The sequence below is a fragment of the Rhinopithecus bieti genome, unplaced genomic scaffold (genome assembly GCF_001698545.2).
Source record: "Rhinopithecus bieti isolate Rb0 unplaced genomic scaffold, ASM169854v2 scaffold_26977, whole genome shotgun sequence".
Classification (NCBI taxonomy): domain Eukaryota; kingdom Metazoa; phylum Chordata; class Mammalia; order Primates; family Cercopithecidae; genus Rhinopithecus; species Rhinopithecus bieti.
In genome coordinates, this window is record NW_016812360.1 from 379598 (window position 1) to 398866 (window position 19269).

At 39.1% G+C, this 19269-nt stretch overlaps 1 protein-coding gene across 2 annotated transcripts in view; it reads right to left on the minus strand.

The window, feature by feature from the left end:
* TTC33 (tetratricopeptide repeat domain 33) overlaps positions 1-19269 on the minus strand; it is a 49450-nt gene that overhangs the window by 16866 nt on the left and 13315 nt on the right. For both annotated transcript variants that reach the window (XM_017896010.1, XM_017896011.1), the window contains exon 3: positions 1138-1219. In XM_017896010.1, the coding sequence (XP_017751499.1) occupies positions 1138-1219 (82 nt within the window). The remainder of the gene's footprint in view (positions 1-1137; positions 1220-19269) is intronic.

Here is a 19269-nt window from a genome sequence, read left to right on the forward strand (position 1 = left end):
AAAAAAAAAAAAAAAAAAAACAAGTCTTCATAAAGTTTGCCACAAACCTGTCATTCATATACACATATCTAAGATTGAAAATTAAAGGCATCCAAATGAAGGTCCTCATATCACTGGATTCAGATGACATAATTTATTTGGGTTTTTCCTGGATAAACTAAAGTCAAAGGTGACAAATGGTGTGTCCTATATTTGAGATCATCATTTGAAAAATATTTGTTAGGTGTGCAGATTAAGGCTGAATTGCAACAATTCCCTGCCAAAAATATGTTTAATGCTCTGTGTGAGACTTTTAAAATCACTTGGATAACCTATTCAAGTGCTCAGAGGTTTTCTTTACAGACTTTCCTACAAAATATTAGAAACATATTTTAAAGTAAAATGTTATTTTAAACTATTAATAAAATTGCATCTATGCTGACCTTTTGCTAAGAAATAAGCCATTTTTAGAAATATCTCATCTAGAACCCAATCCATCCTCATTTTTAAGAAAACTGAACTATTTTGCTAAGTCTACTACATTTAATTCACAAGGAAAGCATATGTTTTCATCTAAGAGATCACCGGTGACTTTTATTTTTTATTTATTTATCTTTTTTTGAGATGGAGTCTCACTGTGTCACCCAAGATGGAGTGCAGTGGCACCATCTCGGCTCACTGCAACCTCTGCCTCACACATTGAAGTGATCCTCCTGCCTCTGAAGTAGCTGGGACTACAGGCGTGTGTCACCACTCCCAGCTAATATTTGTATTTTTAGTAGAGGCAAGGTTTCACCATGTTGGCCAGGGTGATCTCGAACTTCTGACCTCAAGCGATCCACCCACCTCAGGCTCTCAAGTTACTGGGATTACACACGTGAGCCATGGCACCTGCCCACCAGTGACTTTAGAAGATAGCCATCTATTCCTATCTTACAACAGTTAGGCTAAAATAACAGTTAACTTCATTGTGAAGGCAAATGAATTTCCAATTTTATGCATGACAGAGCCATAAATAATGGTGAAATATTTTTTCCCAAAGAAATGGTATTTGAAAAAGAAAATGGGAGAAAATGCTATTTTGCTTCATCATTGCTCACTCACCGAACAAACATAGCACAATTTCATAAGGAAAGTGAAATTCGTCATAATTATTACCTGTGATTTCATCTCATATAGGGTAGCATCATTTGGAGTTAACTGTAGTGCTTCATCCCACTTCTGAATTGCTTCCCGATATCTGTGGTTGTTAAAGTTATATGAATGCCATATTTTCAATATGTCTTTTTTTAGACTTTCAAAATAATTTTTTATTGTAGTAAAATATAAAATTTACCATCTTAACCATTTAAGTGTACAGTTTAGAGGCATTAAGTAGCATTAAGTACATATAGTTCATTCACCTTTTTGTGCAACCACCACCACCATTCATCTCCAGAACTTTTTCATCTTCCCAAACTGAAACTCCATACCCATTAAACAATAACTCCTCATTGCCCCCTCCTCCACCTCCAGGCAAACACCATTCTACTCTTAGACTACTTTCAGGAGGAGTAGTCATGTACTTTCAACAGTTTTTTGGACTACTTTCTAGTACATGAAATACATGTAAAAATCCAAAATAAAGGATTAGCAAATTAAGTCCAGCAACTTATTAAAGTACAAAATCCACATGATCATGTAGTGTATGCTCAGAAAAACTTAGAAATGGGTTCATATGTAACAGATAAGGGAGAAAAAAAAGTGCATGCCACTAAACAATACTTAGTATAATTTAACAACCATTTCTGATTATTTGTAATAATAAAAGTATATACAACATTAAAGAAATTCAGTACCGTGGTGCCATTATCTACTAAGCTTTAATGATACAACCTCTAAAAGTAGTAACTATATCACCTAAAAAGAAAGTGCTTGTGCTTTTTTACATATATTGTGGGTGATTTCAAGCCTCTCTAAATAATATTTCCAAATGTTATTATAAATGCAACAGGAAAAACTTTGGAAACTAATTTATCGATGTATTCCTTCATAACAATCCTTCCACTCACAATTTTCTAACAAATATAGCAGTAATAAATTCTGCAAGACTTAATAGCAGCAAATGTCTTTCCTCCAGCATTAGGAGGAAAAGGTTGGACTGTTTGTCCAATCTTTTTTCCACCACTCCCTACACATACCTGTGCTCCACTCGGCAGGGTTTTTATACCCCCTACCCACATATCATGCCTTTGTTAGTATGGATCCCCTGCTACACATACACACACACATCTGTATTAGTCCATTCTCACGCTGCAATAAAGAACTGCCCAAGACTAGGAAATTTATAAAGGAAAGAGGTTTAATTGACGCGTACCGCAGGGCTGGGGAGCCCTCAGGAAACTTACAGTCATGGCAGAAGGGGAAGCAAACACATCCTTCTTCACATGGAGGCAGGAGAGAGAAATGAGTGCTGAGCAAACAGGGAAGCCCCTTATAAAACTGTAGATCTCATGAGAACTCAGTGTCATGAGAACAGCATGGCAGAAACTGCTCCCATAACTCAATTATCTCCACCTGGTCCCATCCTTGACACATGGGGTTATTACAATTCAAGGTGAGATTTGGGTGGGGACACAGAGCCAAACCATATCACATATCTAAGATTGCCTTCCTACTCCTCTTCATCTATTCAAGGGCTCCTCCTCTAATACCAAGTTAAAATGTTCCATTCTTCATGAAGACCTCCTCCAGTGGATCTAGCCCACTAACTATGAGTACCACTTCAGACCACATAGCAACACTTGTATTTCCAAAGCATTTTATGTTTTACAAAGCACTTTCAATACAATTATTTAACATACAATTATTTTCCCAAAAAGTTAATATTATTTGCTTTTTAAAAACTTATTTTGAGAGACATAGTCTTGCTCCGTTGCACTGGCATGATCACAGCTCATTGCAGCCTTGAACTCTTGAGCTCAAGGGCCTCCCACCTCAGCCTCACAAGTAGCTAGGATTATAGGCACATGCCACTATCCCCAGCTAATTTTTTTATTTTTTTATTTTTGTAGAGACAGGGTCTCACTATGTTGCCCAGGCTGGTCTCAAACTCCTGGCCTCAAGCAATTCTCCTGTCTTGGCCTCCACAAGTGCTGAGATTATAGGGGTGAACCACCATGCCTGGCCTCAAGTTTGGCATTACTTGTTCTCACTTTATTAATGAGGAACCAATGGTTGAGAGCAGCTAAAGGACTGTCCGAGTCCTACAAAAGACAGGATTTAAAGCTAGCTCTTAAAAATACAAGACCAATACTTTCTGTAACTATATCAAGTATGTCCCCCATTTAGTTCTGCTCTAATTCCTCCTTGTATTTTTGTCTTCTCTTCTCTAATGAGTTCAGGAACCAAAGGGTAGATTTGCTTATATGCTCTACAGTACCCAGAACATTTCTGGGAATGTAGAAGGTAATAATATAACAGATTTTTTTGTTTGTTTTTTGAGACAGTCTCGCTCTGTCACCCAGGCTGGAGTACATGGAGTACAGTGGCATGATCTTGGCTCACTGCAACCTCCGCCTCCCGGGTTCAAGTGATTCTCCTGCCTCAGTCCCCTGAGTGGCTGGGACTACAGGCACATGCCACCACACCCGGCTAATTTTTGTATTTTCATAGAGATAGGGCTTCGCCATGTTGACCAGGCTGGTCTCAAACTCTTTACCTCAACTGATCTGCCCGTCTCAGCCTCCCAAAGTGCTGGGATTACAGGCATGAGCCACTGTGCCCGGCCTAATATAACAGTTTCTATCTGCCTCATTTGTCCTACCTTCTCCAACTCCTGAAGGCAGCAGAGAGAAGCATATAAAGCATGCAAAGAGGGGACAGATGTAGCATGCTCTTAACAGGAAAAAAAAATGGTAATAAAAACAAATTCTATCCTAAGACAAAAGTGGTAAAAATGTTAATTCTTACTTTGTTCTATTCATTATCTCATGTACAGAAATTATAAGAAATCCCAAGACTAGGGGAATGTGAATATGGGTAGAAAAAAACAAAAACATTAGAATTCTACGTTTAGCAGAGGGACCTTATGACCTTGCATATTTGAGGTTTCAGGAGTCTTTGACAGCTTGTGAGGAAGGAGCTGAACGTCTTTGGTCTCTAGAGCAAGGAGTGACATAGTAAAGGTCCATATAGTAAATACTTTAGGCTTTGTGAACCATACAGTCTATCACAACTATTCTACTCTATTACTGTATCCCAAAATCAGCCATAAACAATGTATTCAAAAAATGGGCATTGCTGTGTCCCAATAAAACTTTATTTATAAAAACAGGCTGTTTTCACAATAAAGTTTGCCAACCCTAGATCTACTTGTCCCAACCACTGTTAAAAGCTTATCATATTTGTCAAATTCACTTTTTACTTCCAGTCCTATTTTCTGCCCAACTCAACCAGAGGAAGTTATCGCCCCACAGAAGGCATTTGTGGTCATCACTGTGACTTGGAGGCACTAGTGGCAGAGGGTCAGGGATGTTAACAGTCTTCAAGGCAAAGAGCAAGCCTGCACAATAAAGATCTGTCTTGCCCAAAATACCACTAGCACTACTGCTGAGAACAGGATGGCTTATCCCATCTCCAACCCCACAAAGCTGCTTATGTTCCTAAGCTTAAGTTGTCCGAAGTACAAAATAAACTAAGAGGTTCAAGGTGACAATGACCATCATTAGTTTTTTCTTTATATTAAGCAGGTATGCATGTGTGCATATACATATACATACAAACACACATACACACACACACATGTAAACACAGGCTCACAGATTTGAGAAAAAAGAAAAATGTCCTGTCTTCTCGACTGCACTGCCTTTTATTTTGAAAACATAACCATTGCTGCCAGCAGAGGCATCACTCAATGAGATGTGCTTTGTTGCCAACCAGGCCTATAAAGGTTTAAAGGAACAAGTGAGCTCTTTTCCACACTAAACAAAGCAAGAAATGGTGGACATTTACTTCACTATCATCAGCTTATTCAATTATTCCCCCTTCTCATCTCTCTTTGGTTTACTTCTCTTAGCCTGCAAACAAAGGGTGGCACCACTTAGTTCCTCCATTTTTAGATCACAGGAAACTTGGCACTGAACAAATCAATAGTCTCTGGTAACTTCTGCAGCATATCTCTTAATTCAACTTCAGTTTGGAACAGACTGAACAGACACGGCCCTACTGCAGCTGTTGGATAGGAAGCATTAAATGATAAAAACTTGGTTTAAAGTCACTGTGGTTAATAAATGACCAAAGTCTGATTCTGCCAGTTTAAGGACAATCTTAACAGTATGCAACTGAACTAGCACAAGGAAGGAAGCAAAGGGAATAGTTCCATGGACTACAATAGGGCCGGATGAGATAATGCCCTATACTGAGGTAAAGAACAGCTGGTGATCAAGCTAAATAAGTTAGATAGCACACTCATTTACCAGGTAGAAATGTCAACGTGTTTAGCTACTTTACTCCCAATTAGGTTTCTAATTTACTGTGGCTTTAAATTTAATGAGCTATATAGTTAACAGCTTATTCACTTTATAAATATTTACTGGGCACCTACTCTGGGACAGGTAGAATTCTAGTAATAAGTACTAAGCATGCAGCACCCAACAAGATATAATAGGTCCCTACTATTCTTCTAGATTTTACTTTCTAAAGTGTATGCATGTTAGAAGGGGAAAGAGAAAGAAAGACAACAAACTAAGTTAAAATATAAGTGCCATGATAAAAGACAAATGGAGGAACGTGATAGGGAGTGACCTAGTGGCTACTCGGAATGGGCGGTCAAGAAAGGTCTTCCTAGGAACGCATTGAAGCTGAGACCTGAGTGACAAAACGGGGTCAGACAACTGAAAATCTAGAGAAAGTTCATTCCAGGCAAAGGGAAGAACCTGGGGAAGGACCAAACCATGTTTTGTGGAAAGGAAATAAAACCAGAGGAAGGGAAGTCAGAGTTCAGGGAGGTGGGCCAAAGCCATGATCACAGAGAATACAATAAGCCATAGTTATGCATGTGGATTTAACTGTATGTGTGATGAAGAATCCACAGTTTTTATACACCAGTGAGACATGAATTATCGATTTACATTTTTAAAAGATCAGTCAGAGCCAGGGGAGAAGAACAGACAGTAAGGGTACAAAAATGTACACAGGGAGGCTAGATACGAGACAACCAAAGTAATTTAGGTATGAGATAACCATAGATAAGGATAGCAGCAGTGAAAACAGAAAGGGGAAAAAGATTTACAATACACTGAAAATGTAAAGTTGGCTCAACTTGGACTTGGTAAGAGTGAAAAAAAGAAAGAAATCCAGGATAATCTGGGTTACCTGGAAAACAGAGCCTGATGCCAAAGCTTACTGGCTAAATCTTTATTGAGTGGGTAGGATCCTAGGCAATCAAGAGTGAGGGAAAAACAGAAGTAAGGCCTGAAGAAAGAAGAATAAATACAAGGTCTATGTTAAGCTGGCAATAGCTCCACAAACACAGATGACTGTTGATCTGGAGAGCAAAAGGAAAGGAGCAAGCAAAGATTAAAAAAGAGAAGACATGGAGACAAGGACAAGCATGACAGCATGGTGGTGTGGAAGAGGAGACAGCAGTGCATTTAGGAAGAGCGTGGTCACCTATGATGAATGACGAGAAGCACAATAAATGAGAACAGAGAAGTGATGACTGGATTTGACAACACGGAGGTCATTGGTAACCTTTACAAAAGCAGTTTCAGTGGATTCACAGGGACAGAAATATGACTGGATGGTTCACCAAGAAATGGAGTTTGTAGTCCAGGGGGAGCAGAGAAACGGCAGAGCATTTGGAGAGAAGCTTTTTAAATGGATGTTATCAGGGTATGTTTGCATGCCAGTGAGAAGGAGCCAAGAGAAAAGGAGAAACAGATGATATAAAAATGAGAGGACTATTTTAGAACAACGTTCCTGAGAAGGCACAAAGGGATGGGGTCTAGAGTACAAGTGGAGTGGTGGGCCTTTGATAAGAGCAGGGCACTTCATTACAATGGAATGATGACAGATCATATAGGCACAAATATAATAAGGTTGGAAGATGTGCTGGTGAGAAAATAAGGTCATTCTACAAGAATTGTATCCGTTTTTTTCCACAGAACATGAGGCAAAACCACTGTCATTAAATATATTGATGTGAGTAATCTGTAGAATGTAGGTCACACAGCAACATCACCCTCAAATTTACATTAGTAGGTACACAAGAACAAAATGCATGGTAAATTCTAATTTATATTCCCGCTTCATACACATACAACTGATTCTAAGAGAAAAATTAGACCAGTTAGCTAGACAGTCAAATATCACCATCTAGTGGCTGAAACTTTAAAAGCCAACATGTCAAAGTTGGGACTAACACCGTGAGGGTATAACCTAGTTTGTAATAATTCTAGAAAAAGACATTTGAACAAAATAATTTACAAAAATATATATATTACCACTGCAGGAAATATACCAAGAACATATAAAATCCTAAATTGTTATATCTAAAGTACATTCACTTGGTGCTTATTAGGTGCTAGGTAACATGCTTTTACATGGACTTTGCTCTTTAATCCTCCAAAATTCTATAAGATATGTATCACCATTTGACCAATGAGGTAGAACTTGACAAAGAATAACTGCCCAAAGTTTATGTAGATAGAAATGATAAAGCTGGGATTTGAATGGAGGTAATCTGACTTCAAAATCTACATTCTTAACCACTATACTCACTATATCATATCTATTAAGCACTAAAATTACTTGGGGGTTGGGTAGAAATCAGATTTTTGTAAAAAGAATCATGAATACTCTAAGGTAAGACTTCTGAATTTAAAAACCACTCAAGGTTGATCATGGTGGCTCACGCCTGTAATCCCAGCACTTTGGGAGGCTGAGGCGGGAGGATCACCTGAGTCCAGGAGTTCAAGACCAGCCTGGGCAACATGACAAAACCCTATCTCTACTAAACATACAAAAAATTAGCCGGGCATAGTGGCACACATCTGTAGTCCCAGCTCCTCAGGAGGCTGATGGACAAGAATCGCTTGAACCTGGAAGGTGGAGATTGCAATGAGACAAGATCGTGCTACTGCACTCCAGCCACCTGGGCAACAGAGCGAGGCTCCATCTCAAAAACAAAAAACAAAAACAAAAAAAAGACTGGGGACTTCTGCTACTATCCTACAAGTGATGCACAAGAGTTACTAAAGAAGGCTGACAGAGTGATAAAATAACCAAGACCCCAAAATACGTAACATTCAGATTTGAAATTTTACTGAAATCTAAATTGTCTCTTCTATCAATTAACTTGCAATATAACAGCAAATTCAGAACACAAATACATCGTGAACACATATAAAGATATATGAAACAAATATAGAATTATTTTACATTTGACAAGCACTCAAAACTGTTTTTCTAATCAAATTTACTGATGTGTAATTTATGTATCAAAAAATGTGTCCACTTTAAGCATACTTTTTGATGAGTTTTGAGAAATGTATACACTCATGTAAATACAACCACAACCATCACAACAAAGAACATTTTTGTCAATCCAAAAAGTTCTCTGTGCCCCTTTCTCGGGAAACCTACCCCAACTGCTGACCCCAGGCAACTACTGATTTTTTCTGTCACTGTGGATTAATTTGGCTTTAGACAGATTTATAAAATGGGAATCAGATGGTATGTACTCTTTCTGACTTCTTTCCCTTAGCATAATGTATTTGAGATGTCAATCATTTCTTTTTACTGCTCAGTAGAATACTATTGTATGGAAATACCACAATTTATTCATTCATTCACCTGCTGATGGACATTTAGGTTGTCCCAGTTCATGGATACTATTAATAAAGCTGCTAGAAACATTGTTAGAACCGTCTTTGTGTGGATACATGTTTTCACTTCTTCTGAGTTAGTATCTAGGAATAAAACTGTGAGATTGTACAGTAAAGTATATATTTAACTTTATGTGAAACAGGCCAAGCATAGTGGCTCACGCCTGTAATCCCAGCACTTTGGGAGGCCAAGGCAGGCAGATCACCTGAGGTCAGGAGTTCGAGATCAGGCTGGCCAACACAGTGAAACCCCGTCTCTACTAAAAATTCAAAAATTAGCCAGGTGTAGTGGTGCACACCTGTAATCCGAGCTAGTCAGGGGTGCTGAGGCAGGAGAATTGCTTGAACCCGGGAGGTGGAGGTTGCAGTGAGCCAAGATCATGCCACTGCAGTCCAGCCTGGGCAACAGAGCAACATTCCATCTCAAAAATAAAATAAAATGAAATAAGTGAAACAACCAGACAGTTTGCCAAAGAGGTAAAGCTATTTTACATTTTCAAGAGCAATGTATAAAAGTTTAACTTGCTCCATATCTTTGCCAACACTTGATACTGTCAATCATTTCAATGTTAGCATTCTAGTAACTAGGTAATAGGATCTCATTGTGGTTTTAATTTGAAAGTTCTTGATGACTAATAATGTTGAGCAACTTTTCGTATGCTTCTTAGCCATTCATATATTTTCTTTTGTGAAGTATCTGCTCCAACTTTTTACCTATTCTTTACATGAATACCTTGTCTTCTTCCTACTGAGTTGTAAGAGTTCTTCTATAGGCCGGGTGCGGTGGCTCACGCCTGTAATCCCAGCACTTTGGGAGGCCAAGGTGGGCAGATCACGAGGTCAAGAGATCGAGACCATCCTGGCTAACACGGTGAAACTCCGTCTCTACTAAAAATACAAAAAATTAGCCTGGCGTGGTGGCAGGCTCCTGTAGTCCCAGCTACTCGGGAGGCTGAGGCAGGAGAATGGTGTGAACCCGGGAGACAGAGCTTGCAGTGAGCCGAGATCGTCCCACTGCACTCCAGCCTGGGTGACAGAGCGAGACTCCGTCTCAAAAAAAAAAAAAGTTCTTCTATCTTCTGGAAACAAGTCCTATGTCAGATATAGGTACTGGAAATATTTCCTCCCAGTCTGTGGCCTGACTTTTCATGTTCTCAATCAAGCCTTTTAAAAACCAGAAGTTTTCATTTGTATCAACTGACCACATACATGTGAGTCATTTCTGTATCACAGATTATTTTCATTGATCCACATATGTCTATCTTTAGTACTATGAAGGTATAACATTCAAAAACACAGTAAGGGTTGAAATTAAGTAATGTAAGTTCCCTAAGTATGTTTTACTTCATAAAATTCTTTTGGCTAGTCTAGATTCTTTGCATTTCCACATAAATTTTAGAATAAGTTTGTCAATTATCTCAAACGCAAGTTTGCTGGGATTTTGATTGGAACTGCACTGAGTTTACAGATCAATTTCGGGAGAACTGATGTATTAACAAAATACAGTCTTCCAATCTATAAGCATTGATATGGTTTGGATCTGTATCCCCACCCAAATCTCATGTCAAATTGTAATCCCCAGTGTTAAAGGTGGGGCCTGGTAGGAGGTAATTGGATCATGGGGGCAGATTTCCCTCTTGGTACTGTTCTCACGATAGTGAATTCTTGCAAGATCTGGTTGCTTAAAAGTGTGTCGCACTCCCACTCCCCTCACTCTCTCTTCCTCCTGCTCCAGCCATGTAAAGTGCTGGCTCCTACCTTTGCCTTCTGCTATGATTATAGCTTTCATGAGGCCTCTCCAGAAGTTGAGCAGATGCCAACATTATGCTTCCTATGTAGCCCTCAGAACCGTAAGCCAATTAAACCTGTTTTCTTCATAAATTATCCAGTCTCAGGTATTTGTTTATAGCAGTGTGGGGACAAACTAATACAAGTATAGTGTATATTTATTGATTTATTTAGGTCTTTTAACATTTCAGCAACATTTTGTTTTCATGTAGTTATTATACATGTTTTGCTGAATTTTTTTCCTAACAATTTTAGATTTGGGAATAATACTACAAAAGGTGCTTTTTTTTTTTTTTTTTGTTGAGAGGAGTCTCGGCTCCTGTTCGGCGCCGGCTGGAGTGGCAGTGGCCCGGATCTCAGCTCACTGGCAAGCTCCTGCCTCCCGGGTTTACGCCGATTCTCAACCCTGCCTTGCCTCCTGAGTAGGGCTGGGACCAGGCAGGCACCCTGCCACACTCGCCCGGAGCTAGTTTTTTTTGTATTTTTAGTGAAGACAGGGTTTCCACCGTGTACAGGATGGTGTCGATCTCCCTGACCTCGTGATCCGCCCGTCTCGGCCTCCCAAAGTGCTGGGATTACAGGCCAAATGATGCTTTTTTAAAAAACAAAAAAAGTATTCAGCTTCTAATTGTTTTATTTAACCCCATTATTGGCTTATAAGTCTTTTACTATTTTTTAATGGTTTCTCTAGGGTCTAAGTTTGAATACAACATAACAGCCTAAGAGCAATATAATTCCATTTATCCCTTCATGCTTTCTATTACAATTGTTATATATTTACTTCTATATAATTTTGCAAAATGTTGCCGTTATTTAATATCAATCATCTTTTTAAAGAATTTAATTGTTTTTTAAATCAGTCTTCATACTTACCCATGTTTACCACTTCCAGAACCCTTTCATTCTTTACTTAGATACAAATTTCTATCTGGTATGATTTTCCTTCTACCTAAATAATTTCTTTTAATATTTCTTTTTTTTTTTTTCTTTTGAGACGGAGTCTCGCTCTGTCGCCCAGGCTGGAGGGCAGTGGCCGGATCTCAGCTCACTGCAAGCTCCGCCTCCTGGGTTTACGCCGTTCTCCTGCCTCAGCCTCCCGAGTAGCTGGGACTACAGGCGCCCGCCACCATGCCCGGCTAGTTTTTTGTATTTTTTTTAGTAGAGACGGGGTTTCATCATGTTAGCCAGGATGGTCTCGATCTTCTGACCTCGTGATCCGCCCGTCTCGGCCTCCCAAAGTGCTGGGATTACAGGCTTGAGCCACCGTGCCCGGCCTCTTTTAATATTTCTTGAAGTCCAGGCCTACTGGTAATGGGTTATCTTAGCTTTTGTTTGTCCAATAAAGTTATTTTGCCTTCATTTTTGAAAGATATTTTTGTGGTACAAAGAATTCTAAGTTGGCAGTTTTACTTTCCTTCAAAACTTTAATGATGTCATTCGATTATCTTGCATAGACCTCCAGCTGACCTCAGCTGCTACACTCTGAAATCCATGGCCACATTTGCAGCAAGGATAAATATCTCATGGCTTTTCTCCACATTAACTGGAAGTAGCAGAAATAAGAAGACCAGTTCACTTCTGAGGGGCATGGGACTCCAATGAGGGACAACTCTGACTTTAGGACTATCCAAGGTATTGTCCAACTTTCTTTAGATTATATGACAGCCTAAGACATTTCCATCCAACCTTCCCTCCCTCTCCCCTTCACTGGGGGTCAGACAAGCATAGCTCTCCCAGATTTACTCAGTTCCCACCCCATGTCCTCTCATACAGTGATTCCCCTAATGAAATCTTTGCATGTTTAAGCCAGTCTTGGCATGTGCTTCTAGAAGGACCCAGACTAGCATAACTGTTATTTTAGATATCGTATTTTTCATTTCTAGATGTTCCTTTTTTAATATATCTTCCATTTCACTCCTCATTATGTTTGTTTCCCTTTAATTATCTGAATATGGTTATATTACCATTTTAACCTCTTTGTACACTACTTCCATCATCTATGTTATTTCTGACTCTGTTTCTATTGACTGATTTGTCTCCTATTTATGGGTCACAGTTTACGACTCTTTGGTATGTCTAGTAATTTTTTATTAGATGCTGAATATTTTAAACATTACACTGTTGACTAAAAATACTGGGCTCTATTCTGGCAGGCAGTCAAGTTTGAAAGTATCAGTTTGAACCCTTCAAAACCTATTTTTAAAGCTTTTCTAGGGAAGGTCTGGAGTAGCCTTCCCTCCAGGGATAGTGTAGTCATTCTACTAAGAAATAACCCCCTGTGACTCCAGTAAATATTTCTGGTGACCATCAAAGACACTCCATTCTGAATGGTTGAAGCTTGAATAGCTCTCTGCTCTGCATGAATGCTGGGAATGGTTCAGCTTACAACTTCTCAGTCATTTTCTCTGGATTTACAGAAATTCCCCCATAGTTGCATGGCCTAATGTTCAACAAAGACTCAAAGGGACCTCATAGACTTCTGGAGCTTTTTCTCTGAGTAGCTTCCTCTTCTCTGGTACTCTACTCTGCAACTTCTGGCTGTGTCAGCCTCTCCAAAGCCCAAGCTCCATCTCCTCACTCAGTAAGACCACTGTGGTCTATCTGGTTTCCTCTTCCATGTGCCCATTCCCTGGAGACTACCTTCAGGTAGAAATTAAGGGAGCTCAGCCATGCGCGGTGGCTCATGCCTGTAATCCCAGCACTCTGCGAGGCCAAGGACAGCGGATTATCTGAGGTCAGGAGTTCAAGACCAGCCTGGCCAATATGGTAAAACCCCATCTCTACTAAAAATACAAAAATGAGCCAGGTGTGGTGGCACACACCTGTAATCCCAGCTACTCAGGAGACTGAGGCAGGAGAACCACTTGAGCCTGGAAGACAGAGGTTGCAGTGAGCCAAGATTGTGCCACTGCACTCCAGCCTGGCCAACAGAGCGAGACTCTGTTTCAAAAAAAAAAAGAAAAAAAAGAAATTAAGGAAGCTCATAGGGATCATCTTGTTTTTGCCCCTTCTCTCAAAGATAAGAGTCCTATGCTGACTATTGTCCAATGGTTGAAAACAGTTTTTTTATATCTTTTGTCCAATTTTCTAGTTGTTTGGGGCCATCCAGGTCTAGTTCTAGAAATTCTCTCATGGCTGTAGAAATCCATGCCTAATTTTTAAAGTATTTTTGTATCCATTATTGGATTTCAGCCTTATAAGAACCCCATGACAGACTGGGCGTGGTGGCTCAAGCCTGTAATCCCAGCACTTTGGGAGGCCGAGATGGGCGGATCACGAGGTCAGGAGATCAAGACCATCCTGGCTAACACGGTGAAACCCCGTCTCTACTAAAAAATACAAAAAACTAGCCGGGCGAGGTGGCGGGCGCCTGTAGTCCCACCTACTCCGGAGGCTGAGGCAGGAGAATGGCGTAAACCCAGGAGGCGGAGCTTGCAGTGAGCTGAGATCCGGCCACTGCACTCCAGCCTGGGCGACAGAGCGAGACTCCGTCTCAAAAAAAAAAAAAAAAAAAGAACCCCATGAGGCAACTGCAAGTGAAGAAATAAATAGCCAATCAAGGACACAGAATATTAGGACCATTATAATAGTAATAATAATAATAACTAATATTTACTGAGTATTTACTATGTGGCAGGCAATATATTAAGTACATTACATATGTAAATTCATGTCATCATCACAACAGTGTTATGAGGTAGATATTTTTTGCAGAAAAGGACACTTAAACACAGAGAAGCTGAATAACTTGCCTAATATTGCAGAGCTAGTCAACAGCAGAACTAGTATAAGAATCAAGGCCATCTGGCACTAATGCCCAGACCATAATTACTACATTGTAAAATCTGTTATTTTCCTATTGTATAAACAAAGCCTTCTGTACACAGAACAACAGGGGAATGGGAAGAGTAAGAGTTATGAGAAAAAGAATTCTGCCATCCTTGTGAAATTAAAAAAAAAAGAGAAAAAGAATAAGACCCAGAATAGAGCAATTATTATCAAGTGCCATATTCTCATTCGGGAGGAGGGTGAGAAAATTTTACTCCCAAAGGCCCTTTGTGGTTTGGGTATGAAATAAAATATATTTTCAGAATACTATATTCTAATTTGGAGTTCTTAAATGTATATTCTATAGATATCATGCAGTAAATGGTAGCTAGCTTACACCAACCTTTTTAGCCATAATATAGCCAAAAACGTCACAGCTTTATAAATATTTACTGAGGGCCTAGTAAGTACCACAAATTATTCTAAGAGCTGAAGACACTATACAAGTTAGATAAATTCCTTACTATCCTGGAGCTTACACTCCTACAGAAGAAAAATAACATATAAACAAAATACACTAAACACATTAAATAAGTGTATACAGTAACTTCAAAAAGGGAGAACTGCTAAAAAACAAAATGGGCTGATGTAAGAGAAAAAGGGTGAGTAAGGGATGTTACTTCAGACTTGGTAATCAGAGAGGGAACTGCTGAGAAAATGACAAATGAGCAGAAATCCAAAGGACAGGAAGACAGGCATCAGAAAACCAGAGAAAAAAGGTTTTCAGACAGTCATAACACAAAGTTGTACAATAACTATGTTCAAAAAAATGAAGAAGGCCCATCTGGCTAAAATATAGTGAAAACAAGCGCAGTTTAAGATGAAGTTGATTTGGTAGGCAGGGACTCAATCTTTTTTAAATCTAATTTAATTATTCTTCCTTATATTACTTTCAATCAAGTTTAATGGCCTGTTAAATATTTTTTGGCTGGGCATGGTGGCTCACACCTGTAATGTCAGCACTTTGGGAGGCCGAGGCAGGAAGATCACTTGAAGTCAGGAGTTCGAGACCAGCCTGGCCAACATGGCGAGATCCCATCTGTATTAAGAATACAAAAATTAGCTGGGTGTGGTGGCACACACTTGTAATCCCAGCTACTTGGGAGGCTGAGGCAGGAAGAATTACTTAAACCTAGGAGGAGGAGGTTGCAATGAGCCAAGATCACGCCACTGCACTCCAGCCTGGGCGACAGAGCAAGACTCCACCTCAAAAAATATATATCTTTTTAGTTATTTTCTAAAGCAGTATATACATTACTCAAAAATAAATGCTAAAGAGCAAAAAACTTAATCATGTTATAGTGTTCTCCATCCAAAACAAATCATCCAATCCCACTGGTTTTAGTGAAATGACTCAATCTTTCGACATACAGGCAGAAAACAAAAGTTACTGTGTTTGTCTACGATGCTGATCTCTCTTCTCTGTTACAGGAAATTCAGAGGGAATCCAATGGCAATAACAGAACAGCTTTTCCTTCCACACATTAGTGTGGTCCAGGAAAACAGCAAAGTTAATGAACTTTTAACAGGCATTTACAGGAGTTTCTAAAGATGTTTTATGGATGTACTCAAAGTATTCATAATTAAGGAATTACATTTGGTTTTCTTCTAAGACACACTAGTCAATCTTACAGAGTTCTATAAGATAAAAATCTTTATGCCTAAAATACCACAAATGAGAATTCACAACCTAACATTAGGTAGTTAAGTTAATTGATCTTGATTGTTATTTATTTTCCACCCTTTATTCCCAATTTGAGATGCTAGTATTTCATACCTTAAGCACCATTTTAAGTTTTATATTAAAATATAATAAAAGGCCGGGCGCGGTGGCTCAAGCCTGTAATCCCAGCACTTTGGGAGGCCGAGACGGGTGGATCACGAGGTCAGGAGATCGAGACCATCCTGGCTAACACGGTGAAACCCCGTCTCTACTAAAAAATACAAAAAACTAGCCGGGTGAGGTGGCGGGTGCCTGTAGTCCCAGCTACTCGGGAGGCTGAGGCAGGAGAATGGCGTGAACCTGGGAGGCGGAGCTTGCAGTGAGCTGAGATCCGGCCACTGCACTCCGGCCCGGGAGACAGAGCGAGACTCCGTCTCAAAAAATAAATAAATAAATAAATAAACAAATAAAATAAAATATAATAGAAGATTACACCAGAATCAAAAATAAAAACAGACCTAAAAGCTAATACGATGGTTCCTCAACTTTGATTCATTTTACAAAATTATTAACAAGAAATCTTATCACCACTCTTACCAGTTTTGTTTTGTTTTTAAGGAACAAAGAAAAAAGTGCTTCTTGCTTAGTATTACTTCATTTTCTTTTAAATTCTCAAACTCTTCAACACCACATGGAAGATACCAGTCAAAGGCACACAGGCCTGATTTTAGATTTCTGGATGATCTGAAGTGTATTCTGTCCCAACCAAAGGCCTATTAGGCTACTATTCCTGCTGGTCATACATACGTCTTCTAAAAATCATGTATTTATTCAAATCAACAATTCTCATACTGTCAAGTGTAATTTTTCTAATATATTTTCTCCGCAGAGGACAATGCTTTAAGATTTTTATAAAAATATGGCTCTCAACAGATACCAAACAGAGCAAAGAGACAGACATAGGCACAATGTCTTTCCAATGGCTGCACTAATAGAGAGGGCAATATAATGTTATTTTTCTCCCAATATGATGCAGTATAAAGCACAAATGTTACCTATGACATATACTTGCCAAAAATATTTAGACTCTAAATTTAATCTCTACACCTAACTTTTGTTTACAAGAAACACATGAGATAGAGGAACAAATTAAATGACACACACAAAGAAACAATCAAATAGAAAATTGGTCTGGACTCTTCCATCAGTCAGTGTCATGGGAAATAAAAGTAGAAAACCCAAGGACGCCAAAAGACACTAAAGAGACATAATAACCAAATATAATGTGTGAACTCCTTAGATCCTGATTTTAAAAACATATACTGTAAAAGACATTTGGGGAAAACTGGAAAACCTAAACAGGAACTAATATTAGATATAAAATTGTTAATTTTCTTAGGTTAGGTAAAAATATGTTAGGTAAGATAACACCCTTATTCTTAGAAGAAACGTGAGGAATTAGGAGTAGGTGTCATAATGTCTGGAACTTACTTTCAAATGGAGCAGCAAAAAAACCTTGTAAATATGCAATTATGTATGCCTGTGTATATGTGTGTGTGTGTATGCATGTGTAGAAAGACAAGGATAAAGGAAATATTAAGAATTGTTGAGTCTAGATAGAGGAAATATAGGATTGTCTTATTCTTTTGTTTTGTTTTGGAGACAGTGTCTCACTCTGTCACCCAAGCTGGAGCACAACAGCAGAGTCACAACTCACCGTAGGCTCAACCCCTGGGCTCAAGCAATCTTCCTGCCTCGGCCTCTCAAAGCACAAAAATTACAGACACAAGCCACCACACACAGCCAGAATTTTTTAAAACTGGAACTGGAATCTTAGTAGATATACTATTTATTTATTTATTTGACAGGCTCTCACTCTGTTGCACAGGGTGGAGTGCAGTGGCAAGATCATAGCTCACCACATCCTCGAACTCCGGGGCTCAAGCAAATCTCCCACCTTGGCCTCCCAAAGTGCTGGGATTACTAGTATAAGCCACCACACCCAGCCAATTGTACTATTCTTTAACATAGATTTGAAATTTTTTCAAAATAAAAAAGGCCTTTTCCACCATAGATTATAGAGACACCATTCTATATTTTCTTCTATTAACTACATACTTTTACCTTTCACAAATTTTTAATCCCTCCAGGGTCCATCTTTGTACATCTTAGTACATCTTTGTACATCTTAGTACATCTTAGTACATCTTTGTACATCTTTGTACATCTTAGATACAGATCCAGTTTTATTTTCCTCTATGTAGTAATCCAGTTTTCTCAACAGAATCTACGAAAATATTTGTCTTTTCCGCACTGACTAACGAAAATGATTTTGGTCCCTCTTAAAATCTAAGCAGAAAAGGAGAAAAGGAATAAAAAGTAAGAAAAGGCCGGGTGCGGTGGCTCAAGCCTGTAATCCCAGCACTTTGGGAGGCCGAGACGGGCGGATCACGAGGTCAGGAGATGGAGACTATCCTGGCTAACATGGTGAAACCCCGTCTCTACTAAAAAATACAAAAAACTAGCCGGGCGTGGTGGCGGGCGCCTGTAGTCCCAGGTACTCGGGAGGCTGAGGCAGGAGAATGGCGTGAACCCGGGAGGCGGAGCTTGCAGTGAGCTGAGATCCGGCCACTGCACTCCAGCCCGGGCGACAGAGCGAGACTCTGTCTCAAAAAAAAAAAAAAAAAAAAAAAGTAAGAAAAAGAGGAAAGGAAAAAAGAAATGGGTGCATATAGGAACAACTTAGGTAAGGAAGGGCTAAAACTAAATGAAGTTATTATCAAATTCCTGTACAGCAAGTCATATGTATTCAAGTATATAATAAGTAAATGGCAAAGAATAACTAAATTCCTGTTTTTTTAATGTACATTCCCTCAAAGCTATTCAGGAAATGCCTAATTTACCTGATACATAATGTCATAAGCAGAAAGTTTCCAGTGATAAGACCACCTTTTACTGACCAATCACTTGAATTACATTTTACTTAGCATTTACTCTTCTTTAGGCACAACAAAAATGACAGCAAAGCAGGGACATAATTAGCATCCTGAAAACTATTTTACAAACTTTCATTGCATCCTGAAAACTATTTTACAAACTCTCATTTTTCAGATGACTTTGAAACACCTTATTTCTTTGATTAAT